The 26943-nt window shown below is 40.8% G+C and overlaps 2 protein-coding genes across 6 annotated transcripts; one reads left to right on the top strand and one right to left on the bottom strand.

The window, feature by feature from the left end:
- Positions 1-911: 911 nt before the first annotated feature.
- Positions 912-12225, bottom strand: nexn (nexilin (F actin binding protein)). Of its 5 annotated transcripts, XM_038715832.1 has the most exons (15): positions 12064-12225; positions 9607-9961; positions 9264-9461; positions 7577-7661; positions 7321-7469; positions 5254-5454; positions 4951-5124; positions 4478-4666; positions 3412-3603; positions 2904-2948; positions 2360-2554; positions 1976-2197; positions 1703-1891; positions 1235-1598; positions 912-1118 (listed from the first exon to the last, which is right to left on the bottom strand). In XM_038715832.1, exons 2-15 carry the CDS (start codon positions 9910-9912, stop codon positions 1105-1107), a joined length of 2523 nt encoding a protein of 840 aa, XP_038571760.1. In that variant the 5' UTR covers positions 9913-9961; positions 12064-12225; the 3' UTR covers positions 912-1104. The 5 variants fall into 5 exon arrangements, with proteins under 5 accessions (XP_038571760.1, XP_038571759.1, XP_038571758.1 ...); XM_038715831.1 differs by lacking the exon at positions 912-1118 and having other exon boundaries at positions 1200-1598; XM_038715830.1 differs by lacking the exon at positions 912-1118 and having other exon boundaries at positions 1215-1598; positions 12051-12225.
- A 5498-nt stretch (positions 12226-17723) lies between these two features.
- Positions 17724-26720, top strand: tab3 (TGF-beta activated kinase 1 (MAP3K7) binding protein 3). Its single transcript, XM_038715828.1, has 7 exons — positions 17724-18087; positions 18789-18956; positions 19225-20476; positions 20704-20864; positions 21146-21239; positions 25258-25341; positions 25827-26720. Exons 2-7 carry the CDS (start codon positions 18855-18857, stop codon positions 25970-25972), a joined length of 1839 nt encoding a protein of 612 aa, XP_038571756.1. The 5' UTR covers positions 17724-18087; positions 18789-18854; the 3' UTR covers positions 25973-26720.
- The last annotated feature ends 223 nt before the right edge of the window (positions 26721-26943 follow it).

Here is a 26943-nt window from a genome sequence, read left to right as displayed (position 1 = left end):
CTCACTTTGAACCTTTAAGAGACATCCAAAAGCAAAGCAAGTAAAATGTGCAACAGATCAGGCTTTAGGTCTTCCCCATGCAACAATAAAAGACACCACAATATTCAGTTGTTTTTGTTTCATTTTATTAAAACATTTTCATTTATAATGTATGACAAATATTCAGGTTAGCCTATATTTATTTTTCATTATCAAACCATGAAACGGTTACCTACTGTTTAGCACAACTGTATCAAGAGTATTACATTTAACACAAAAAGAAATGTGGGGTAGGGTAGGGGGTACATGAAAAATTAGACTTATTACTGTTTTTTAGAAGTTTTAATCTGGACCTAAAGAGTTTCATTGAAAATCAGGATGTACACATGAGTTCAAATTGTTTTGTTCCTGTAATGTCAAATCATTGCCAATGGATCCTTCACTGTGGATTTCCAATTAAGTGATGACTAACATGTTACTCCTCAATATAATACCAGGAAAGTATCACAATTCCATTTACTAATATGGCAAAGAGTACAGAAGATGAAATCCTAATTAATACTGATGAAGTTGTTGAGCAGTAGTGTAACACCAAAGCAAGCATGTGGGATGTTTTACTGATATTCCCATATCTTGTTCTTCAAAATGACCACACAAGGATATCTTAGCTTTCACATTTCAATGCCTCCAGCATAATGTTTGCCATGTATGGACCATAAAGTGTGATATTTACAATACAGTGTTATGATACTTAAAAAAGGCTGGTATAAATATCTTAAGGGCCTCACAGCGAAGGTACTTTTGAAAAAGATTGAACAAGAGTGGTGTCTGTTTTTGGCACAGGTGACATCCTACTCTAACAGGGAGTGCAGCTTTACATTTGAACAATACGTAAACAACATCTTGCTTTTTTGTGTGTGTGTGTGTGTGTGTGTGTGTGTGTGTGTGTGTGTGTGTGTGTGTGTGTGTGTGTGTGTGTGTGTGTGTATGTTGTGTATCCCTCCCTTAGGAATGCCAAGCATACTGCTATTTTCTTCCCTCTGTTGTTTGACCATACCATGAGGGACGAAGTTTTACAAAAGGAGTGAGAGACAACAGGGAAAGTTTCTTGAACATGGAAGGGTATCAGTAGTCATAAGCTGCAAGAAAGAAACAGAAGAGCAGTTATCCACATCTGCCACACAGCTTGAGTTCACGAGGAATTGGAGCATGCGATCCACTTCATAGGCATGCAATCACACCAAGGTGGCCTTACTTTCTATTGTGAGGATGCAGGTACTTGCTGCAGTGCCTCTGCTGTTCACAGCCTTGCACATGTACTCTCCCTCGTCCTCTGGGAAGGTCTCTGGCAGGTAGAGGCAGTACGTCTCTCCTCTCTCTATATACTGATAGTCTTCACAGTCCTGGAGCATCTCTCCTTCAAACCACCACGTCACCTCCGGCTTGGGCTCCCCGGTGATCTTAACGGTGAACCGAACTGGCTCAGAGTCCACCACTGATTGATTTTTAAGGGGCTTTTTAAACCACGGGGCGCCTGACCTGGCATGCTCTTCCTCATCTTCATAAGCTGCAGAGCCATTGATGATGCTACCCTCGTCCTCCACATCATCCTCCTTCTTCTGCAAACAGATGACAAATAAAAATGTCTGAGGGTCAAAGCAACCCTTATCCAAACTCTTGCTGTGTTCTCATGCATATATTTTCATGAACGTGGGAGATTTACTTTTTGGAGGGCAGCATCAATCTCTTGCTGCTCAAACTGCATTCTCTGCAGCTTCTGCTCCTCTATTCTCCTCCTCTCCTCCTCCTCTCTGGCTTTGGCCATTTGTTGAAATCTGGCTCGCATGTCCACCTTCTGTTTGAAAGGTGACTCCTCTGGCCTCACTGGAGTCGTTTCTCTTTCATCATCCTCCTGAAAAACACAGCAATTATATCTTGATTTATTGATGGCTTGTTGGAAAATTCACATCCCTGTATACCATGTGTATACTCTTACCTCCTGGAACCGCTCAGCTTCTCTCTCTTTAATTTCATCATCAATGGCCTTCCTCCTTGCTCTCTCCATCTCAATCTTTTTCTGAATTTCATCTTCAGTCAGCTGCTTGATCTTCTCAAATTTGGACTTGAGGTCTTTGGCCTGGATGGAGCCAGTCCTCTTGAGCTTGGTCAGTTCTTCATACTCATTGCTCACAACATCTGAGCTTTCGTTCACTTCATCCTGTGGGATCAGTTGTGGGAAGTCCGTAAACGATGGAAAAAGTAACAACAATGTGGAATGAAGGTTACATTTATCATTGCAATAAGATATGTAATTTATGAGAACTCAAAAGGTGTATTTGGAAAGATGGGCTACATAAATTTCCACCTGTTCCAGACTGACCTCGCCCATCTCTTGTCTGAGTTGCTCAAATTCCTGCTTCTCCTGTTCCATTTTCTTTTTGCGTTCCTCTGCCTTGCGTCTCCTCTCAGCCTGCTCCTTCTCTTTCAGTAGCTCTTCAAAGTTGATCTCCAGTTTTCTAGGGTGCAGTGCTTCTTGAGATTCACTCTTCACCATCCCTTCTTCCTCATCTAGTGCCTGTACTCACATAGGCAGAGAGCTTGGTTTGGGAGTGAACTAACTGACTGTATCAAGTGTTATGTCCATGTTGGTCAGTGGTGGCTTCAGTTTATAACAGAGCACCTTGTCCAACAAGTCCAACTACTTACCCAACATCAAAAATGTCATAAAACCAGCAAACAGTAAGCAGCAGCCATTCTTGTTGTTGCACATTTAAAGACAACATGCATTAAAAAAAACACAAAATCTGTAAACCTTTGTGCATTTGTACAAACGGGGAATACATTCATAATAGCTTACTCTATGACCAACTGTTTCCGTGTACTTTCATGTAAAATATATACGTTTGAAATTAAAAATATCTTACTGTTTCATCTCCATATGCAGACCTTTCCTGATCCAGGCCAGGGCTCTTAAAGAAATAATTTGGACAGGGGAACAGCAATGCAGGTGTACCATTTGAGCCCATCACAAAGATATACAATATGTGAAAAAAAAAAAAAAAAGATGCATCCTCATCCAGAGTCAGAATTCTCAAAAAAAAAAAAATAAAAAAAAAAAAAAAAAATAAAGAGTTAAAACAGGTGTTACTTTGATGTACAATTGCTTTGGCCATAACTTTTTTTTTTTTTAACTAATGCTGTTGAAACTACACGTAGACATAATGATAAAATATGAATAAGTTTGTATGTGTGTTTGGGCAGTTTAAAATTTTGTTATAACGTAGGTTTGCCTATTCTTTAAAAAGGGAAGACTCAGCAGCTCAGCAGCAGCAAATTAATTGAAAGCCTACGCACCAGAACCTACTGACATGTAAATGATCAGCAAAATACATGCAGAGTATAATTTTTGGTCACTGAGCCATGTAGACTTACCATGTTCTTGCGGGCCTCAACAAAGAGCCTCTTTTCCTCTTCCAGTCTCTTCTTGGCCTCTTCCTCTGCCTTCTTCTGCTCTTCCTCTCTTCTCTGCCGTTCCAACTCCTCAAAACTGGCGCATATCTTCCCGGGCTTACTGCCCTCCAGGTTCAATAAGGCCATTAGCACCTCATCGTCCTCATCTACAAGCTGAGTAAGAACACAACAACAAGGTAAGCATCATATTTTGCCAATTTCATGTAACTTTTCAAAATGAGGTTGCTCTTATTTGTGGGACGTTTGCACAAAGGACCGCTAGCTCAAGTGAAAACTACCTTAAATGAATAGTCAGACATTTCACGAAATTGGCTTATTCGCTTTCTGAAAGAGACTTAAATGAGAAGATTGATTCAACTCTCATATGTGTCCAATAAAGCTTCAGCTAGCACAAAATCTACTTACCAGCACCTCTACATTCCACTAATTAAAACGATATGTCCTGTTTGTGTAAACTGTAAATTTCAAAAACAACCTGTTGTTTTACAAGGGGTTATGAGCCAGACTATTACTTTGTCTGGCTCAGAGCACCCACGCAGATTCCAGGAAGTTACTGCTTCTAGCCACGAAATAGTCCAGCACATAGTGTAGCCCCCTATAAAACGGTGAATTGTTGTTTTTAAAACTTTTTGTACAGTTTTAAAAAAACGAGATATAACTTTTCAATTAGTGAGGTTTAAGATGTGCTGGTAGGTGGATTTTGATACTTTTCAACAGAGCCAAGTTAGCTAGCAATTTCCCCCTGCTTTGTTTCTGCTAAGCTAAGCCAAGTGGCAGCTGGCTGTAACCTTATACTTAGCATAAGGCTCATAAAGATATTAGTGTTGTCAATCCTCTTATCTAACACTCCACCAGAAAGCAAATAAGCGTACTTCCCTAATTAAGGACATATGTGATCTAAGATATTTCAATTATAATGATCTTGCCACCAGACATGTTTACAAACTGAGATGTTTAGAATTTTCATAATCTAATAATCAAATTTTTTGTATTGAATTTTGTATTTGTTTATGGGTAGCGTATTGACCATGCTCTTCCTGGCTTCAGCAAAAGCTCTTCTCTCCTCCACCATTCGTTTCTTGGCCTCCTCTTCTGCTTTCTTGCGCTCTTCTTCCACCCTTTGCCTTTCCACCTCTTCAAAGCTCAACCGCAGTTTTCCAGGTCGATACTCCTCCTTGTCTTCCTGAGCTGCCTGAGTATCCTCCTTGTCTTCTCCCTGATAACACGTATTATAAGCACTAATTAAGCCAGCTCAACAACAGTTCAAACATAAAAATTCACTATACAACAAATGCATATATATCAATTATGAAGTGTAAAAAGGAATCCGAAGACAATAATCAATATCGCTGCTTGTTAGTATCAGGATACAAAGAAAAAAGGGGAAAGTAAAATATTTTACATGTATTATTATTTCTAAAATGTAGTGTATTGCAAAACTAAAGTGATTTACAAAAGTTGCAACTTTGCATTTAAATGTAAAAGTAACAGTTTGTTTACCATTCCCAGCCTGGCCTCCTCAAAAGCTTTCTTCTCCTCTATCAGGCGGCGTTTGGCTTCCTCTTCAGCCTGCTTCTTTCTCTGCTCCTGTCTTTCTTTCTCCAGCTCCTCAAATGTCAGCTTCAGCTTTCCAGGTGTCACTAGAGCCTTCTCCGAAGGCTTCTCTTCTTCATCCTAAATCCACATGAGTGTGAGAATGCAGTAGACTTTGTTCAACTGTCGTCTACAATTGTTGAGGTGGTTGCAAACAGCCCGACACGAGATCTAATTGAAGCAGAAATGTTTGTTTCTTCATATTCCTACCTGTTGAACAACTGAGAGCCGCTTAGCATCCCTGAAGGAGCGTTTGTTTTCATCATAGCGTCTCATCTTCTCTTCCTCTGCCTTCTTCTGTAGTTCCTCCTCTCGATTCTTTTCCATGTCTTCAAAGTTCACCTTGATCCTGCCCGGAGGTCGTGATGACTTTGCTGGAACGACCCGCACCAGGATTGTGTCATCTCCTTCCTAAAAGATGTTTGATGATGAAAGATTATCCAAGGTTATTACAAAGGCAAATAGTAAGGAATTCATTCAATTAAATGAAAGATGAAAAATAGACCATATTGGCAAGTTATGTGCAAGAGTTTGACAGCAGTGGAAAGTAATTATTGTCTGTATTGAGTATGTCCATTTTACTGCAACTTCTCCACTTAATTTCGGAGGAAAATATTAAACTTTTTACTCCACTTATCTGACAGATAAAGTTAATAATAACAGTTGCTTCACAAGTTTGACATAATTAACACGATAAGCGTATAAAATACAAAGCATTGTTAAATATTAAACCAGTGGTTCCCAGTGTTTTAGGCTAGTGACACTGAAAAATTGTCTGACTAGGCTGCCCTTGTCACATAGCAGTTTCACCAAAGAAATATCTCCCCTCAGTTGGTTTCATTTAGTTTCATTCACAGTAAAAATATCCAAAGATTTCACAAAAAAATCAAAGATTAGAGGATGGTCAGGGAAATTATTCTGCATAATGAGTACTTTTAAATCTCTATTCTCCTAATATCACCATTTGCAGTAGGTCAGAGTATGGGTGTCAGTCTAAGATAGCCGAGTCTAATTCAGTCACAGCAAGGAGGTCTGGAGCTAATTTGGTCACTGGAAGGTGTGTGAAACACTTGCCAGTCATATGCTTTCTATGCCTGGTAGCACTGTCGGTGTGCTGTTCCAGTTGTTTCTAGATCATCAGATAAGTGCTTCCTTACATTTAAACAGGATCATTTTAACCTGAGACAGTACTTCATTGCTAATAAAAGATCTCAAGCATAATTTAGTTTTTTCATATATGGGCAATAAAGAAATAAGTAATAGGGCAAGATGGCAAATGGGGGTGTGACCCACTGCACCTAACAGGCAAAAAGTAAATACACATGAAAGTACTTTAGTTAATGTAGTTGTAGACTTTTTCACATTAATGGGTAACCCTTTAGAAGAAACTATGTTTGTGGGGAATGGTGTTGCTGACAGTGTCCATTTATGTCAGTGTCCACCAGAATTTTACATACCACCACAGCCCCCAAAACAGAGGTCTCCATTTGTTGTGTCAATGGAACTATTTTCAAAGTTAGCTGATCTGAAAATCAACAATTTATTCTCATTTCAAAAGAACCAGCTAAACTAAATAACTGTTTCAAACCTTTGTGTTTATTTTCCATATAATCATTATATAGGTCTTTACAGGAAACATGCAAGGAAATTATAAGATAATGTGTAACCGTTTTATTTCTCAACATGAAGGTTTTTAATTACTGCACTGGGTTTAAAACCTAAATAATGTTTATGTTAATAATGTTTTAATTGTAGAATATAAAAACCCTGAAATCCACCCCTCCGTTAAATACAAAGGACATGACCTCGGTCTCTTCGGTGGTGTCACTGATGATGATAAAGGCAGGTTGTAAAGACATATTCAAAATAAAAAGCTGAATAAAATCACTACCATTACAACAGTGTATTGTTCAAGATTTTTGTACAGCATTGCTAACGTCATTACAAGTTTGACTGTTCTCATTGTACCAGAGCAGAATTAGAGCAAAGAAGTAGCAGGTAATTGCTTGTAATTGCCTATCTGGCACAAGAATACTTACGTAACCATTCCCAAGAAATACACCTGAAGATGTAATAAGCCTCAAAACTCCTTTCAACTCATTCTATCTGTGCTGTACTGATTGGAAATATTCATTTGATTTACATGACATAATTTTCCAAACTCCATTACATTACATTCTCATTAGAAAGGCAGAACGCTGTCCATGCTTTCCCACTTCCCAGTCTTACTGGGAAGTGGGAAAGCATGTACAAGGAATTCACCCCAGGTTTACTAACCTCAGCTGCTTTCTTGGCCAGTTCCTTCTTTATTTTGGCCTTTTCCATGTTGTCCTGAGCTTCCCTCCTCTTCCTCTCTGCTTCCATCCTCTTCCTTTCTTCCTCTTGTCTTTGTTTTTCCATTTCTGCAAACTTCCCCTTAACGCTACCTGAAGATTTCACAGAGCAGAACACAAGCCATCAGCCTCCTCTTTCTCCCAGATCCCTCCCTGAATATCCATCAGTCCTACCCTTTGCATGACTTTGTGTGCCTTACCTGTAATTTTGGGGACGTAGGATTTTTCTACCTTTGCTGGCTTCAGCTCTTCTTCCTCATCACTGGAAGCGAGTAGTTCTTTTATCTGTGGCGGATCAGAAGGAGAGCGGTGGTGAGGTTACGGTTTAGCTGGGATCATCTCCTTTGCCACTCAGGAGCCATGCTGGTCCCAGCAAGAACATGGGCCTAATCCCTGTTAATAGCCTGGTCATGTGACCTGCAGGTGGACCTCTGATTGGACCATGATGTTGGTGCACAGAAAGGAGATGAGCGTAGGTGTCCGAGCCTGGCCAGCTATGGCACGGCAGTGCACAGGGAGGTTGTTCTGTCTTACAGAGTGTCACTGATAATCCACTCACATAACACCATATCACTGCATTTGTTTCACCACAGTCGGTCTCAAAGAAAAGCTGTCTTAACCTTGAATTCTTGATCTCTGTCCATCCCCTTTAAAGTTTGCTGCTACTCAGTCACTTAAATATTTGTCATTATCACATATGTTCATATTAGTTTCTTCTGATAAAATGAAAAAATTTTTAATTTATTTTATTTATTTATCATTTTATATAAGAGCTGTAACTAAAGCTTATTTTCATTATTGATTAATTGTCTATTGATTCACGATGTGTTGATAAATCAACAGTCCAGTGCGGTGTGTTCAAATTACTTGTATTGTCTGATCAACAGTCCAAAATGCCATGGTATTCAGTTTACAGTGAAATCATCACATTTGATTTGGAGCCAGATAACTTTTGGTGTTTTTTTTTACTCCACTGGCAAATCGTTGACAAGTAAAAGAGTACTCCACTGATTTAGCATTTTACTCCTATAAAATTGTAAGACACACAATGGACCGTTTAAAAAGAAAAGGATCAAAATTGATGCAGCAGAACCAAAAAATAATGTCTTGTATTGTTTTTTTCAACACGTTCTAAATTGTCAAAACCTGCTGCCTATATTACCCACAATGCAACTCAACAGTCGACAGGAGCCTGAGCTCCTAGCCACAACAAGAGATGAGGAGTGGGCTACAGAGATGTGTTGATAAAGGATAATAATGAAATGTATGGGGTTGATTGTTCTTATGTTGTATGTATGATGCTTTGGCAATGTTGTTGTTACACATTCATGCCAATAAAGCTAATTTGAATTGAATTGAATTGTGGTAACCTCACTTCTCTCTAGCTCCACACACCCCCGAGATTACCTTCATTTTTAAAACTTCTGCACCAACCGCAATTTATCAGATTTCATGCAGCTCCCTCTGGAGCCACAGAAGGCTCTATACAAGTTTTTGTGCCAGTACTAATTTACATATATTTTCCTTTAATTCCACCTAGTATATTTGGTATGCAGCTTACATTTTTAAAAAAAGTTAAATGAGTTGAACAATGCTTGGCGACACAACATGCGTTTAGAATTATGGAGGATCCAGTGGCGTCCAGTCCTGTTCCTTGTGCACATTAATAGGGTTAAAACTGCAATTTTATTTTATTTTTTAATAATAATCTTATGAAGTCAAGCACAAACCAACGTTGAATTTTGCATGAAATGATCATTACTGATTACTAAATTTTTTTTAAAAGACAGTGAATTCTCACTCAAACTGGTGGCCTTGTCACCTTGTCATGCGTCATCATGCCATGCAGGTCACGGTCGGAGGTTAGTGTGGTTTTGTGTCTTTGACCTGCTGCTTCCTGCGACTCCACTCTCTCTCCTTGATATATTGTTGCTTTCTCTTCTGCTGCTCCTCGTTGTGCCTCTGCCTGCTGCGCTCCTCCCTGGCCTTCTGCATGGCCTCAAACTTGCCTGACACATCCCCCTTGTCTTTGTTCAGCTTTGGCACGTAGCTTCTGGTCACTGGCTTTCTGGATCGGAGGAGTTTCTGTGGTTAAACAGTGAGAGGGATGATAAGATTAAATTATTTGCGGCAGCAGGGGCACACGGTTTCTGTGAAGGGCAATATTCATATGGATGAGAATCACAAAAATCTACAAAAACGTATTTATTCACTTAAATTGCTCACTCACCTCTTTCTTAAGTGTCACATCAGAAATATTCTGATCTTCATTTGTGCCAGGTTGCTCATCCTCCTGTTTCTCTGTGTCCTGTGCTACACCGTTAACTTCTTCTTTGTGTTTCACTCCGTTCATGTGCGTCTTGTCAGTCTCACTACTCGCTTTGTCATCCACGTGTGACGTCTTCTCGCTTTCATCTTCACTAACTGCCACATCATCTTCTTTGGTTTCTGCATCGCTCATGTTGTGTTCGTCTTCATTTGTGACATCATCCATATCGCGTGCAACTACAGCCGCAGCCTGCGCCACCTCAGTCATGCTTGCACCACAATGACAAGTTGTCAAACAGGCTCTGTTAAAATGTTACCTGCAAAGCAAAGGAGGAATGGTTCAAGTGTTCACTTTCTTGCTGCATCATGCACAAGTGATTGATTGTCAATCTGCTTTACACATCACAAAAGTTTAGCGTGCAACATAAATTTGGCCATATGACATCAACAATCACATTTTCATTGAGTGATCAGATGAATTTCTTTTTTAAATGCAGGATGTATGCCCCTTGAAAAATGTTATTAAGCTTCTCATTGATTGGCAATGAAAAAAAATGAAAAGGTTAAGACTTCAAATGAATGCATTTTTAAAATAGGCTGATGTATTTATTGTTTCACTGCGGGATATAAGAAGCATTCGTTGGCTGTCACCAGAACTTGTTAGTGGCCAGTGCCTGCATTTGTGCACCCTTTAAATAGTCACGATGCCAGACAAGATTCACGTTTCTTAGCAAACGTGGCCATTTTGAAAGTCTTTCATGTTTTTTGTGTTCAGTTAATTTGTATAATTATATTTGTTCTGTAATTTTTTTTATGTTTTATGTATCCATTTAAACGGTTGATTATCAAGCAACCAATTTACAGCCATTTGAAGATAGATCCTCTACCTTGCCATTTATATGCGTGACAAGCACTTCTTAACTACAAAGCTAGGGGCAAAGAAAGCTGCCCCACTTCCCAGTGTGTTGAGAAAGAGCGCAGTGGAAGCTTGCATGCTGACCTCTATTTATAGCCCACTTGTGGGTCCAGGACATGTGATCATGGCTATTTCTGATTAGTGATAGGCAGTTGGAAAGAGCTCAAGTTGGCACCTACATGTCGCCCCACAGACCCTTGACAAAATGGCCAGACTAAGAGCTAGACAACTGGATGAATGAGAGCTGTTTGGACTGTTAGTCATCCCACACTAAAACTGTTGCTGTTTATCAGTGTCCTCAAATACCGTTTTATATTCAGGTGTGAAGATCAGAGTGTGATCGTGGGGCTGCTCATCAGGAGCTTGACCATTTAAGTGTTGAATGGAATACAAGTATAAATGCATGGTGTGCCACAGTGTAGCTTATAAATTCCTACAGTACTGGAGAGATTTTAAAATTTCTAATCAGTCAACAATTAGTCCACCTTGTGTGACCACTATAGGCTTCACTGGCGTGGTCAGCTTAAAATGCCCATCCCATTGAAACCAGCTTTACAACACAATCTAGAACAAAAATTACATTTCACTTTAAATTAATCAACCGTGTTTTCTGATAAATCACATGTGTATTACTAAATGTCTTGAGCTTTTGTCGCTGACTGAGTTTTTGGAGGCAGAATAACAATAAAATTCCAGAAAAACATTTGATTTCATATTGTTTGTTTTATTGCTAAATATTCCTTATGAAAGGTTGCTTATTGACTTTGTTCATTTTGAATCCCCTCACCCCCAACCTCGAGCCTAGTAACAAGGAGGTGAATGTCAGGAGGTTGACAGAGCAAACTGACAACTGTTTAAGATCACCTGCCATTTTCCTAGTGCAGCCTGCGAAAGTGTTTCTTCTATTGTGCAGTGATACACAATGTTCTGACTCAGAAGATAAGAACGTCTTTGTGACTGGAAGGGTATTAACTTTCTATTCGGACAGACAGTGAAAATGTTAGGTTATTAAAAAAAATCTTTCATAAATCTTCTAAATCTAAAATTTGACTGAATAAGGTCAAGGTCTTTATGACAATGTCATGTCTGGAATATCGAGTTACAAGAGTAATGTTGGGTTTTTTGTGGTGATGTTTGGTTTGGAGTATTTCTGTACTTAGCTGGCACAAGGTTGCCTATCATGACAGTGTGTCAGAAACGTTTGACATATACACAGAGATTAACGTGTTAATTTATCATTCTAACTCCTATGGCCTATCAGAATGATTGAGTTTATCCTACTTGTAACTAGCTACTAACTTCAGCCTGCCTGTAAGTAACTAACCACCATTTCAAAAGAAAATCTTGATTAACACTTCAGGATGCCTGATGGACCTGATGTCAGCCTAAATTACGATGTATGAACTGAACTTTTGATTAAACCCATGTCGCTTTGTCCTTGCTACATAATGCTGAACAGACTGTTTATGGTTGTACCATAACTTACTTACTTTTCCTACATACCTTTTTAGCGTGCAGTCGTCCTCCTGGTTTGGATTTAGGCCTATTATTTTTTTAATCCTTTGGGTAGATATAAACCAGAACAAGTGACACGCAGGACAATCCGTGATACGACCACTCGGTGAACCAACTCGACTGGCTGCTGGTTGCAGTTTCCATAAAAGTACCATTACTTTCTACCGGATACTGCATTCCGCACGCGCCTGCCGCAGGTTCAGCTGTTGCCTCGTGCACGCGCGCGCGCGCGCGCACACACACACACACACACACACACACACGCACCCACACAGTCTCTTCCATTTGCAGTCGCAGCTGCATAAATACTGTTTATAATTGTCTTTAACCATTTTGTACGGACTGATAGGGCCTATTATTGTGAACGGTTAATTTGTAGTGATTCTTTGAACTGATTTACTGTATTCATTCAGGTTACTGGCCTATGAGGTTACAAAGACCTGAGTGATATTTTTAAATTACATCACTTTAAAACCTCCACAATAGCCCCAATGTGTATTTGCAATTATTACGTTTTTACTTTATGATCAATAGTCAGTGACCAGAATTCTTCCTACAGTAGGCTTATCAATGTGAAAGGCCAGTAGTTTTTGTGCAGTTCAGCGAGTGTCATTAAAGTAGGCCTAAACCTACTGCATGTTTATTAAACCCTCACCTACCTGCCATGCTTTCATTATGCATTTGCAATTCCCTGTTTTTACCAGGAATGGAATAGCCAGATAAGCATAGCCAGATTGTCTGGTAGTACAAAAGAAACTGGATACTGTTCTGGTCTAACTAAATGCAGACAGACATTATCATTATCTGCTTGTTGGCCTGTTCCAGCCAAGATTCCCAACTTATCAGTTAAGAGGGACACCAGCTTGCCCTTTGTTTTTTTCCACCTAACCTAGATGTTGCTGCCGTTCTGCTATGCAGTGACGGTTAGAACTCATACCATCACAGCAGGAGCGTTTTTCAATATGGTCACATCTAACCACATTTTAGGAAATATCCATTTTACAGTCTAAACTGCCAAGTTCCGATGCATTACATTCCTTTTTAACTAAGATGAGAAAGTGGTTCTCTCATTGTGGTCGGATGTAAATAGAAATCCTACGGCAGACACATTTGTCTGCCCTAATGGCTCCAAGCGCAGCTGCTGACTCACTGACCAAACAGGCCTCAGGCAGAATACCCACCAAGTAAAGTTCCCACTCAAGTATTCTAGGAATGTTATAGAGATTTTTGAGAGGTGGCATGCTAAAGCCTTGATTGATCTTGCTGTCAGATATTTTTCTGCGCTGCCTAAATAATCATACCGTTCGACATATACTGAAAACCTTGTTTGGCCTACTGTATAACAAGATTCACTTGAAAGCTCTACTTTACAGGTTAATGGTAAATGTCAGGATAACCAGCAAATGTTACCTAATTGCAGTGTCCAGTTAGAGGTGTTGAGGCTTTGGGAAAGCCCCCAACAAGAGGGCCAAACCTAAGGCTAATACTGTACATGGAAGTGAAATCTGAGAGGAAGAAAATCTTTGGAAGAGAAAGAAATGAAAACAATGTGTGATTCGTTGAATGAAAGAACATACAGACTACTGGAAGGACATTGCTTAGAACAACCTACTGGTGCGTATAATTCCACTAACGTGTACAAAATAAAAATGAGAATAGTTGTAATATAATACACAAACTGCCAGCCAATTTACTTCAAGCTTAGTGCTAGCATGTAGCTTCCACTTTACGTTTTCCTTCCTTACCATACACACATTTCATTGTTTTGGAGAGGCTCTTTTCATCACGTCATTTATTCACTTCCTGCTCAGTTTGAGGTGTAAGTTGGGTGGGGGTCTGTTCTATGAACTCTCAGGGCAAAGGGGCTCCTGCCTCCTCTGTTATAAGTCCTGCAGGGCATCGGGGACAACAACGAGACTGCTTTAAATAGCACCACAGTTGTGGCAACTCATCAACACTGTAAGGACAGCTAACCTGAGTCAGACTAGGCCTTCGCTTCAGCTGCTGCAGCTCAGCCCTGACACCCCTGTGAATAGTTTTGTGGTGGTACAACCCACACCCCACACCCCTGCTGAAGCCCCAGTAGACTGGCTCAGCAGGTCAAAACTGTATCATGTGGTGGTAGATGGACACACCAATGCCAGCTGTCCACACCCCTACTGACACAGTTCATAATAAATATCAGACCACCACCTGCTTATTCTGTGAACTGTGACTGTCCTTCCACTTTAATACACACACTGCGCAAAATATCAGGGGAAATCATCTTTGACTCCTCTCAGTCTGCTCACTACCAAAACATCCTAATGCCACTACGAGAAAAACTCTTTCTCATTAATGACATTAACATACAGTATATTCTTTAGGCACTCATATAAATCACGACTTTACGTAGTCTGCTTATTTTGAGTCGGACTAAGAAACATGATCACATCACAATCCTGGCTTACTTACCTGTTGCTTTCACAATTATTTTCAAGATACTGATTACTTCCAAAGCCTTGAGAGGCCCAGCCCCAAGTCATTTGGCAGATCCTTTAGTGCCCTATGGCCCTTCCCACCCCCTGGAGATCCTCAGATGCGTCATTCCTGGTTGTTCCTATAGGTGCAGATTTATACTCACAGGTGATAGAGCCTTTGCAATTTGGGCTCCGAGACTGTGGAATAACCTGCTGAGGAGATCAGGTCTGTAAACTCTTGTTTTCAAATCACTTTTAACAACACACTTTTTAAAAATTACTTTTCATTGATTTTACATAATGTTTTCTAACATTTTAAATTGTTTTACACTTTATGTGTTTTATAATGTGTTTAGTTTTTTTCTCTTAATGTATTGGAATATTAAGCTTATTTTCATCATTATTGTTAGATTTGTTGTGTCATGACTTGTTGTGTCTGACTGTCTGTGTGCACATGGTGATACTGGTGTTGTTGATTTGAGCTTACAACAAAGGCATAATGTCTGCATTGATAGAGAAAAATGCCACTGAGTCTGCTATTCCTGGACAACAGTCTATTTACCTGACTCTCTGTTGTGTTTTTGCTGAGGGCTAACTCAGCTAGACGGTGACCAGACCACATAGGTGATGAACTCTAACACCCTATGATGCCCCTTTCTTTTGCCCAGAAGGTTAACTGAGGTTAAAATAGTGTTGCTGAAATGACTGGTCAAGCTAAAAAACAGACATTTTGTAATGTTATTCTCTTGAATACTCCGAGGACAAGCAAACAGCAGTATGTAACATTGATGTTTCACCTTAAGATTTCTATGTATTGTTCCTTTTGAACAGGTTAATGTTGAGATACTGAATTATTTATTTAGTGAGCTTTTAGCTTTTTAACAGTTTATCTTTTCAACTACATAGGTATAGAATACAGGGATATATGTCACAATTTCCCAGCTGTTATTAAGAGAAAAAGCAACTCCACCACAGAACATGTGTCCCTGTAGACGGAGCAGGACACACTCTTACCAAGCTGCTTTAAAGGCACATTGTGAGCCTTTGTATGTGAGAAAAAAATACCCTTTTTTTTCAAAATGACATTTTGCAGAGGACAATTAAAGCAATTTAATTCGATATTATATGGAAATTTACAAAAATGGATCCATATGATTTAAACATTTGGCCACACTATAAGATTGTAACTGAAAATAATACATTGGTCGATGGGTAAGATGGGGTCTGAAATGGTCCAAACTTAAAGTGCCCTGTCTGCAGTATTCGAAAACCTAATGTCAGCCCTATCAGCTAACAGGCATTAGCATAAGTGAAACATAACTCTGCATTACTGGAGGCTTGTTGACACCCCTACCACGGAGAGACTGTTGAACAGTGGTGCTATCCACAACTGACCACAATCCCGTAACAACGCCAACTGCTACATTATCAAAGATTCTCCATAATTATGAACCAGTTGGTCACATGCTCTGGCCTCACATTCATTCCTTACTTTCATTTCATTGTTTTTGCCTTAATCTGCAGAAATTATAAGGGAGGATGCGCTGGACTGGCAACCTGTCCAGGGTGTACCCCGCCTTTTGCCCGATGTAAGCTGGATGGATGGATAAAGTGACCCCAAAGTCCCTTCCTGCAATTGTCACTGAAGTGTGCTTGCGCAGAATTCATGGAACTTTCACTGCCCCCTGGTGAAAACTTTGACACAAATCCTGACTTTGGTGTTAAGAGTTACAAAATATTTAATTAGATGTCCTATTGATCCCTATGCTACCAACTAAAATCTGTAAATTTCCCATCGACATACTTTCAATATTTTAAATTCAACTTCTGTTTTGTTTAAATTCAAACGTTGTTTGTAGGTAGACTAAACAGCTACTACATTTTTAATAGGCTACATGTTTACATTATGATTGTCAGTTCATGTCAGCATGCCAGAAGCAATTATGAAGTCATGCAAAATGAATGTAGGTCAAATGACTGATTTCTTCTGTTGCTTATACAGGCTGTAGACTCACACAAGCATGTGAAATATATGACATATGATGTTGTTGGAGAAACAGAAACACACAGCGAGAGGTAGATGGGCCTTTCTTTAGGATTAGAAAACTGAAAGCTCATCCTCCTCCATACATTTGGCACACTTAACACTTTGGCTCAGAATCAGAGTATGTATGTTTGAGTGAACAATGTCCTAAATTGCAAGAATTATTTATAGGGAATTGGCACAGGCTGAATAGACACAAGAGCTCCAGTTTGTATATACTTTTTATAAGCATTTTTTTTTAGAACTTTTTGGCAATTAAGAAATTAGTAGAAATTAATGGAGTTCTGTCACATGATTATAGTGGGGTAATAAACATACAACATTCCAGTTACACTCAAAGAATTTGCAGTAGTATTTGACACCATCAGGGACAATAATGCTTTTTAGAAATACAAACAGAGCTCCACCTATTTCGTCTCCCTCCCCAGTGTGGCTGAATGTGAAAAATTTGTTTCTCTCAACATCCTCGAAATAATAAGAACATTCGTGCCATGTTTCAGAATTTGCTTTTATCTATTCCACATGTTATATCATATTGGAACCTATTTGTAAATTACATTGATTGGAAAAACGTTTGGATGATTCATCACAAATACCTGAAACAAGATGAAGGACATGTCATGTTGTGTCATTTAGAATGATTCACAGATTACCCTGTTCATCACTGGTTAAATTTAAAAGATATCAATACAAACTCTTCTTTCTGTGAAGACCACCCAGAAACTGTTTTGCACCTCTGTCTGCTGAAGTTTTGCCAAAATGCTCTTGGCAAAACTTCAGCAGATTCATCATTGACCATATTTGTAGATATTTTGCAATACGGTGGGATGTGGTATTTTGGTTCTTTATAATAAATTTATAACTTCTAATAGCAAAATTCCACATTCATACATGTGAATTCAGAAGTAAAAAAAAACAAACTTTGCATTTCATGAGGTTATGTCAATTTAATTTCTAAATCCAACAACTAAATCCAACAACAAAAAGGCTGTGAAAATTGTCAGCATGGGTAATATAGGCTACCCCTGGCAAAGTTTTAATTATTTCTGTCTTATATATTTTATACTGTTAGGTGTTCCTCTGTGTGCAATAAAGATTTGAAAAGGAAAAAAGATCGTCGGAGGGGCACGGCAGACAGGCATGCGCACTAATGTCAGCTTTTTAGGCGAAACAGTCCCCTTTACAAACGGGTTGAAGGGATCTGAACCAACCCAACCAACGGAGACACTAGCCAATCAGAGGAAGAACTGTCGGAAAGCTGATGGGGGGAAAAAATAAATAACGCGTCCAGCCGATTTGAACGACTTCCTGGTCCGGCAAAATCTTACATTATCGCGATATACAGCCTGTTGCGATTCAGTGGCTGGGGCCTGACGCTGGAATGCGAAACTACAAGTTATTTAGCCGAAACAATCAATTGACAGATCTCGGCGTACCACTTCAGAAATATCACAGCTCTCGTCGGGACTCAGCTATGGTCCGGGACATGAGGGACAGTCACAACATATGGTAAGTTTTATAAAGCCGTCGCTAACGCTCGCTTTAGCATCGTTAGCTAGCTAAATCCATCAGCACCCAGGTTTGTGACAGCTGACCAGCCAAGAGGACCAAGCTAAGGTTAGCATTAGCAAAGTTAGCTGGCAGGCAGTTGACGAATTGAGTTAATCTTATTTGAACATACGACTTGTTTAGGAGATTGTGTTGCAGAGTAATTTACGGGCATACTTCGGACTGTCACATAGGAATGTTAATTTTGTTTCCTGTCGTAGCCACACAGCACACCGGTGTGGTGGTTTGTTTGAGTGATACGTGCACTAAAGGCTAACTGATACTGAAAACTAGCCTGCTAGCTAGCGATGGTATGTCGTTGTTGCTTGGTGCAAAAGTGGCTACAACAAACAACAACAGACTGACAGGCACCCTGCTAGCACTCGTGTGCTAATGTGAATGAGTACTGGTAACGTAGGCGTGATTTCTTTGTGTTCGTGTTATATTCCGGATGTTTCCCTTGTTTTGATTGATAAATTAAGCTGTTTTGAAAACTCAGGTTGACATGTTTCACAAAGACGATTTAATTGATAGGTTCGCTTTAATTAGTGCTGACACATTGGGTGTGTGACAGATTCTTCGCCGTGCTAATAGGATTATTGTGAGCATTGCCTTGACATTTGAGTGTTGTCTTCAGTTTTTTGTCACCTCTGCGTCTCCAGGGGATGAAACGAGATCGGTTATATCAGCATTTGCCGCTTTGGGCTCGTTGACTCTGTGGGCTGAGGATGGCGCAGGGAGGCTCTCAGCTCGACTACAACATCCTGCAGGACCTCAAACAGCGTTTCCCAGAGATCCCAGAGGGGGTAGTGTCACATTGCCTTCTGCAGGTACACACACATACACACACACACATTTAGTCTTGCATATGCTCAAAAAAGTGTTTGAAGAATGTTGAGAAATTGTAACCGTAAAGAAGGTTGTTTTAGGGAGAGAGATGAGATGAGAGAGGGAGGGATATATTGCTAAATTGGAATTATCTGGTTACCAACTTCTAGTTTTAATAATGTATACTGGACAAGACAGTAAGATGAGCAGTTAAAAGACTCATGGTGATCCACACTGCATGACTGAGACACATCTTTGTTACTGTCTTAGAACAATAATAACCTGGATCTCTGCTGCCACCTGCTGGCTCTGGAGAGTAATAGATACCTGTATGGAGACTTCCATCACAGTCCGGAGGAGGGACGGCTGAGCCGAAACCATATGCTACACATTAGCCTGGGCTACCCAGGCTCAGAGGCAAGCAAGGCAAATGGAGGAGCAGCAGGTGTAGGGCGCTCCCTAGTGCACAGCACCAGTGATAGTCACATCGAACCCCAGCGGCCCAGTTACCCTGAGCCACTGTCGGCCCCTGCCACCATGGCCCCCTCCCCAGGTTACAATCCTTTCTTCATGAACGATCAGAGCCGGTCTGCTAGCACTCCCACCCCTCCACCCACAATTCAGGGCATGTCTCCTACATACTCCCCAGTCCCACGTTATACTATGAACCCTATAACAGTCACACTTGCGCAAAGTATACCCAGTGTCCCACAGGCTCTGCAGATACCTCCGGGGCATTACGCTAACAGCACCCTGTATATTCGACCCTCGCCCTCCCAGAGTCCACAGCCGGCACCCTGGTCCTCCTCAGGGGCACCCGTGTATCAGCATCAGCAGTCCCCCTACAGTACTCCCACATATGGTTCTCCTTACAGCTCCCCGCAGCATCAGGTCCAGCCACCACAACCACAGCCCCAGCCTCAACCCCAGCACCAGCAGTACGTCTTCCTCCCGATTAGCTCCCCAAACGTTCCCAGCATGCCCTACCATCACCAGCAACAACCCCAGCAACAGCCAGCAATTTACAGACCCTACCACACAAAAAGTTCCCTAAAGAACCCAATAGAAATTACCCTGGAGGGTCCACGACCTCGCAGCAACTCTCCTGTACACAATCCCCACTCCCAGGGAGCGCTTTACATGGCCACCAGCCCCTCGCCCAGCTCCCCTTCAAGGGGTATTGCGATGAGTGGACCTCCTGGCCCAGCAACCTTCCACCCTGGGATGTACCTGCAGCATCAGGGCCCTGCAAGGCCTCGGCCTGCCTCCTCTCCTCAACCGGGCCAGTCAGCCTACACCTTCAAAATCAAAGTGTCCCCTGGAGGCCAGGCCCAGAGGCCACTAAGCTCACCTCCTGTGGCTGAAGCAGAGTCTCTTCTGAACATAGTAGACCAAGGGGAGCACAATGCAGCCCCAGCACCCATCTTGCCCATCTCTGCTCTACCAGGGAACGTTGCCAGTCAATTTCAGCATATGCCTCGACGTTCAAGTTCAGGCTCTGATGACTATGCCTACACACAAGGTAAGGGATTCTCATTTGTTTTTTCTATTGCTCTGCGTGTGTGTCTTTCTGTCACTAGCCTTCAGCCCAGTGGTTCTCAAAAAAAGTTCATGCATTTATTACATTGTTCAGCCCCTGTACCTTAATGTCAGCATTAGGCTTGTTTATTGGTATGAAGTAGTAATGGAGAACTAAAGTGAGAGAAGGATTTACATTTTGTTTGTTTGGTTTTTTTTTTTCCCCTTCAGCTCTACTGCTCCATCAGCGGGCCAGGATGGAGCGTCTACTGAAGGAACTGCTGCTAGAGAAGCAGAAACTAGAGCAACTCAAGGCCGATGTCAACAATATGGAATATGACGCCCTTCAAAGACGCTTTCGACGAGTCAACTCCACCAGTTTGATACCCAAAGTAAGGACTAATCGTGTATTTGGAGTTGGACTCATTGTTTGCTCTTTATAATTTGTAGTCTCTGCAAATCTTTTTATGCTTTCAGCTAGATTGTAACTGACATTCTGGGTTTGAATCAGGCTTTGGACTTGGGTCATGGGTGCTGTTTAAAAGGCAGGAAAAAGAATCGTACAAAGTGATGTGTAAAACCTGTAGAAGACATTTGAAATGAGGAATGGGGGGATATTTGGTGGTCTATTTTTGTTTAATCTAACTGGGTTGTGGGTTTGCACCGGCTGCAGCCTGAAGAGATGACCCGATTGCGGAGTCTGAACAGACAGCTTCAGATTGATATCGACTGTACCCTGAAGGAGACAGATCTTCTGCAGTCTAGAGGTATACGTACACATACACACGCACACACATAAATGCACAGTCCTACACATAACATTTTGAAGTGTGTCTCTGATTTATTTGAAAGCATTGATCTTGAAAGAGCCAAGCCCAGAAGCAGACAAAGTTGGGTCCAAAGTGATTGATGAGGCTCCATCAAATAGGAGATGCTGCATACAGATGCAGCGTTCTAAAATGACTGCTGGTCCATGACAGGACCCAGGCTGTTCCATGGTTGTCCCTCATTGGGCTCGTGCGCTGTGACTGGCTGGTACATGATTGTTGTTGATTACGTGATTGATAACGGCGTTGTCACAAAATGCCACACAGTATGTGGATATTAGTTCCAGTGCTTTATATATTTACCCTTAGGCCTTGTTCACACTACACGATTTTAAGCCGATTTGCTGGTCAGCGAGCTCGGTGACCGTCAGGGTTATTTCAGCGGCCGCCAGTCATTATGTATGAACTACTCAATGATGCATCAGAACAGTTTCCTGACACATCACTGACACATCGCAGACGCCAACTAGATATCTAGCATACCAAATATCTGGAGGAGTCGGGCAACTCGACATCCACATAATTACTATCTTTATAATAACAAACAGCTGTTTTGCTTGTAGGTTTGCGTCATTTCACATGTCACGCGTGTTTTCTTGAAAAAACATCGTTTGGAGACCAGCGTCGGGTGACACAGCTGCAGTCAGCTCGTGTAGCTTGTATGACGCCACAACGACTTCAAGACTCCCGTCACAAGACGGCAAGTTGTATAGTCTGATCAGCATGGGGATCGGCTGACACTAAAAGTCGTGTAGTCTTCACGAGCCTTTAGTGGTGTTTTGAGAGGCTGAAACAGTCTAACTGGCAGCAAGCTCATGAGTGTGACTAATTTACTTGCAATCAGCCCAGTGCCCATTGGTGATTTTAGATTAGGTTCTTAAGCATGTCTAAATTAATCTCAGCACCCCCTAAAACATTTCTTAAATTATTATTATTATTCCCCGTGACCCTATACGTAGGACAAGCGGTTAACAATGGATGGATGATTATTATTAAAAATAATTTTTGGCCCTCCGGTTAGCTTCAGGCCTTAATTGTACTGGATCCTGCAGAACAGGATCCAGTACCTCCTAGATTGTAACTGGCAACTACATGATCCAGAATATCCTTTGTCACTATCAAAATCTGAAAGCCCAACATATACAGGTAAACACATCTGTAGGTGGTGTAATGCTTTTTGGTGTCTAAATAATGTTGGCATAGGATTACTGTAAGCCCCACAGCTAAACAAATGGGTGTTTTTGCTGTGAAATGAGTTTGGCTAAATTAAGCGTAATTAATGCGCATGTCGGTGCAGAGTTGTCCATAGTACTGAAACGGAGCGGAAGAGAACGACAGACGAAACACGTCACTTAGTTTAGTTGGTTTTTGTCGTTGTAAATAAAACTTTCAGTCCCAACTTTCCCCTATTGGAGAGAGATTATTTTTTCTTATGATCTTGTATATTATTTTATCTGTGTCTATCTGTATAATAGCACAAAAAATGTTATTTTGCGCTTGCTTTGGTAATGTAAACTGTGAACAGCTGTTTCTAAGCACCTCCACCTGCTGATTTTCAGTGATTTATTGTGAATGCTCTGATTAACAAATGTAAATAAATAATGCTTTGTTTGTGATGACCATTTAGTTTAGTATCAGCATCACAGATGACAGGATGTAGACGCGATGTAGACTTCTGCATGCGCAGTGTGAATGTGGTAGCGGTTTGAATTAGGGAAGAAAACATTATGACAGAAGCAGAACAAGAATTGAGGAGAGCTGTCTGTCATGTTCTTTTAACAGTTGCTCAGTACACTGAGGAAAATTTTGAACCGGACTATGTTTTGAGGTTGCAGATGACCAGATAATGGCCCTTGCACACACACAGTAAATGCTTTCCTGATTCATACTGCTACCACATTCACATTTGCAAGTCCCCTGCGTATCTACTTCCTGTTGTCCGTACTAATCCGCCAAAGCAGGATTCATGTGTGCAGGAATTGACTACTCAAGTTATCATCTAATAATAATTATCATTTTGTTATCATATTTATTTTTATATTTCCACATTAATTTTTTTAATTCTTTTACAGATTTGTTTTTATGGCCTCCTATGATGAAAGAGACAGAGGCCCTAATATTGATATCACAAATACTCTGTTTGCTTCATTATCCTGTTAGGTCATTTTCTAGCTGCATACAATATGATTGAGAAATTATGGGAAAGAGAGCGGGAAGAACCAGGTGAGAAAGTGGACAGAGTGTAGTCAAGATTGTTATGTCACCTTCTCATTAGGGGCTGAGCCCCTGTAAAGGTGTGATCCTAGAATCGCCTCTGCAATTGCCAATGAACATTTGGACCGTGGACTTCCTGTAAAAAAATCCTGGAGCATTCTTCTGCTTTGTTTCCGTCTTCCAAAATGCTTTTTGGCAAACACTCAGGTTGTTTTTAAAACTGGCTTTCTATATGCCTGTCTTTTTATAAAGATGCAAAAGGGGAAGCGCCCGGGTAGCAGTTGTGATATGTACAGTGTCTCTTTTTTGAGCCTTTGAAAGCTGGCTTCCCCTCACCAGTGCCCTACTCACACTCAATGTGTAGAGGTTGGCCTCCTCCGTCAATGAATGAATCTGAACTTAAAGCAAAAAAAAATTGGATTAACAATGCTTGTTTATGCATTGTAATTCTTTCAATGTTATACTATAAAAGCTCATGTCAAAATGAATGTTCAAAATTAGGGCTTAATAGTTACACAGGTTGATACAACTATGTATTAGTGTTCCTGTTATTAATGTAGAAATATTATTTAATTATTTGTGTTCTTTGTTTTTGGTGGCTTGTAAAATATTTGATACTTGGGTCTGTGACCAGTGTTTTGAACGGCCAAAACTCACAGTTGTAGAGAATAGTTGAAAGGGTGGATGTTGTTGTTGTAGGACTTTAATCGTGTTTAATTGTCTGGGTTTGTAAATGGGTAATTTGTGTGAGTGATCTTTGCATGCCCCTTGAAGCTCAGCTTTCATACACTCAGAAAGCAGCTTATTGAGGTAAAGAACTTTGCTTCCAGAAGATTCTATCCACTTGGGTTTAATCGGTACAACATGTTAACATCTGGCTGTAAGCCTGTAGCTGTTAGGCCTATATTTCTTTGTGATGCTGATAAAACTATGCTAGTCAACAATAAAATCAAAAATATGTTGAGAATTGTGTTATCAATCTGAAAGGGACAAGGCACCCCATTGGCCATATAAACACTCACGAAGAGTGAGTTTCCTTATGTCATGTTGCAGCAAACTTAAAAATGTGTCTCATCTGTCCAAGTGAAGCCAGAAAGAACAAGGTGCCATCTTCTGGCAAAATCCTGTAAAAGTGTGAATTGTGGTTGAATTGGCTTATTTATTGTAGCATCGGGGATTGTCCTAGTTGTTCGGACCAAATTAAGCGCTGCATTAACGAAACAAAAGGCACTGTGTTGTTCGGTTGGGGCGTGTTGCTTCGGGTGCTAGTAAGATGATTAAATACAATCCAGGATGGTCAGTTTGAGTAATGGCACCATTCATTTTTCAATCACTGCTTTTTGGATGCCAAAACACTGCAGTGGTTTATAGTACTATGTGACATAATTTTACAACTCAAAGTTATTACAGCAATACTTCTTCTTTCTTACTCTGTCTCGACAAACCTGTGGTTTACGCCGTCACAAATTAGTCATGATTTTGATTGGCCAATGTAGTGCATATCTAAGTGATGTCTTATTACGTTAAATGCTGTCTTATTACGTTAACTGTGGTGCAACTACCCTGGGTCTTGTTTTTGCTGGAGTCCCCTGCGTTTCAATGAGTTAGGAGGCTGTTATTGTCGACCTGAACACGGCCGTCAAATCAAGAGAATGGCTGGAAAGTGATTGGACTGATTAGACCTCTGGTTGGGATGGGCACTTCTAAACAAACTTCTGTGTCTGGTTTCTGCTTTCCTCCACAGGGAAGTTTGACCCAAAAGCAATGAACAACTTTTATGACAACATTCAGCCAGGTCCAGTGGTTCCGCCCAAACCTGGGAGGAAAGGTAAGAATTGTCCAACGCAGTTTATGGTGTATGTGTAAAGAAGAGGGGAAGGGGGAGAAAAAATAAAGGTTCTACAGGGTAAAATTATGCGTTATAACTGTCACCAATATGTAGACTTTAATGCAAGACCATTAAGGTAATTACTTGCATACTGTATTTGTCTTATTCAGCTTCCAGCATGTTGAAGATTTGGGACATTTTTATTTGAAAGCTGAGACTAAAAGCTTAACTGACTTTGGTCTGTATTGACCTTCACCAATCTGTTGGCATGGAAACTAGATGAGAAATCTTGCTGTTTGGTGAAAGCCCGTGTCAATCAACATTTATAGGCTACTGAATGGTTGTTGCTTGAATGCATGCCTCACATGTCTGTTTAGTGACAGTCATGGTTAATTCCAGCCCAGAGTGGATGACACTTAAATTGTTGTTGCTTTAAGCACACTGTCACATGAACAAACAGCCCTTTTCTCCCTTGTTCTTGTTAGAAGAGGAGCAGGGCTCCAAGCCAGTACCAGGGCCCCAGAGGGACGAGGACTTCGAAGGCGCCCAGTGGAACTGTGAAAGCTGCACCTTCCTCAACCACCCTGCACTCAACCGCTGTGAACAGTGCGAGATGCCGCGCTACACTTGAGCTTAGCGCTGTGCTGTATTGCCCGCCCCTGCCCCGTCCCTTGCCAATCATTGGATAGTAAAAGCCGACCCCTCCAAAATCTGCAGAATCTATCTAGAGGTCTTCCCCTGTCAATCAATATATAAGCCCCTCTTACCTGCTGAGGAAGAGCCACTATCCCTCTCTGCCCACTTGTCCTGCTCCCATCTACTACTTCTGTGCACTTTGACCCTTGTTTCCATTGGGGGATGATGATCCTTTTTTTTTTTTTAGGACAGCAGGAGACTCTTCTCATGTCACATGTATAGAAGATGGAGTGACACACTGCGACTCTGGCAGTGGGTAGGATGGGGCTTCAGAAAGGTCAAAGTGATTGCCGACTGAGGAGCTACGGATTACCTAGAGAACATTCCACACAGAATGAGTGGCTGCCCTGTTTACACAAAGTACCCATTCCTGAACTCAAAATGGAGGCACTTCCACTTTATTCCAGGACCTGTAACTCCCTCTCTGACAGTGGAACAATGAAAGCAATGGTATATGTATACTCTAATGCGAAACGTAGACTGTACACTGTATCTGGCTCTGTATTGGAGCTCATTTCACTGAAGGAAGAACACTAAAGACACTTGCATATGAGTATATTCCTGGTACTTTTATGCATATTATGCCACCCTGTATTATGTGTTCGAAAGATGTTGATGATTTCCTGTGCAAATGCCTCAACTTGCTGTACTTAATAAAGGAGCTGATTCTATGTGACTTGACCATGCGCAGCTGGCACGTCTGCATAGTTTGTCATAATTCACAGATGCTCCTCTTTTTTTTCTTCCCTGCCAAAATGAACCAAACACACTTTTTTTTTTTTTTTTTTTTTTTTTTTTCCTCCAGTACATGATTTTATTATGTTAGAGTCCAACTAATGGGAATCAGAAACACAACAGCAAATGGTAGTGGCATGCGTACACTGACTCGCTTTCACTAATGTTGCA

Source organism: Micropterus salmoides, unplaced genomic scaffold (assembly GCF_014851395.1).
Source record: "Micropterus salmoides isolate LMB-PRFRI ecotype aquatic unplaced genomic scaffold, ASM1485139v1 Ms_hic_scaffold_13, whole genome shotgun sequence".
In the NCBI taxonomy this organism is placed as follows: Eukaryota; Metazoa; Chordata; class Actinopteri; order Centrarchiformes; family Centrarchidae; genus Micropterus; species Micropterus salmoides.
Note: the sequence above shows the minus strand (reverse complement) of the source record. Positions and strands in the feature narration are given on the sequence as shown.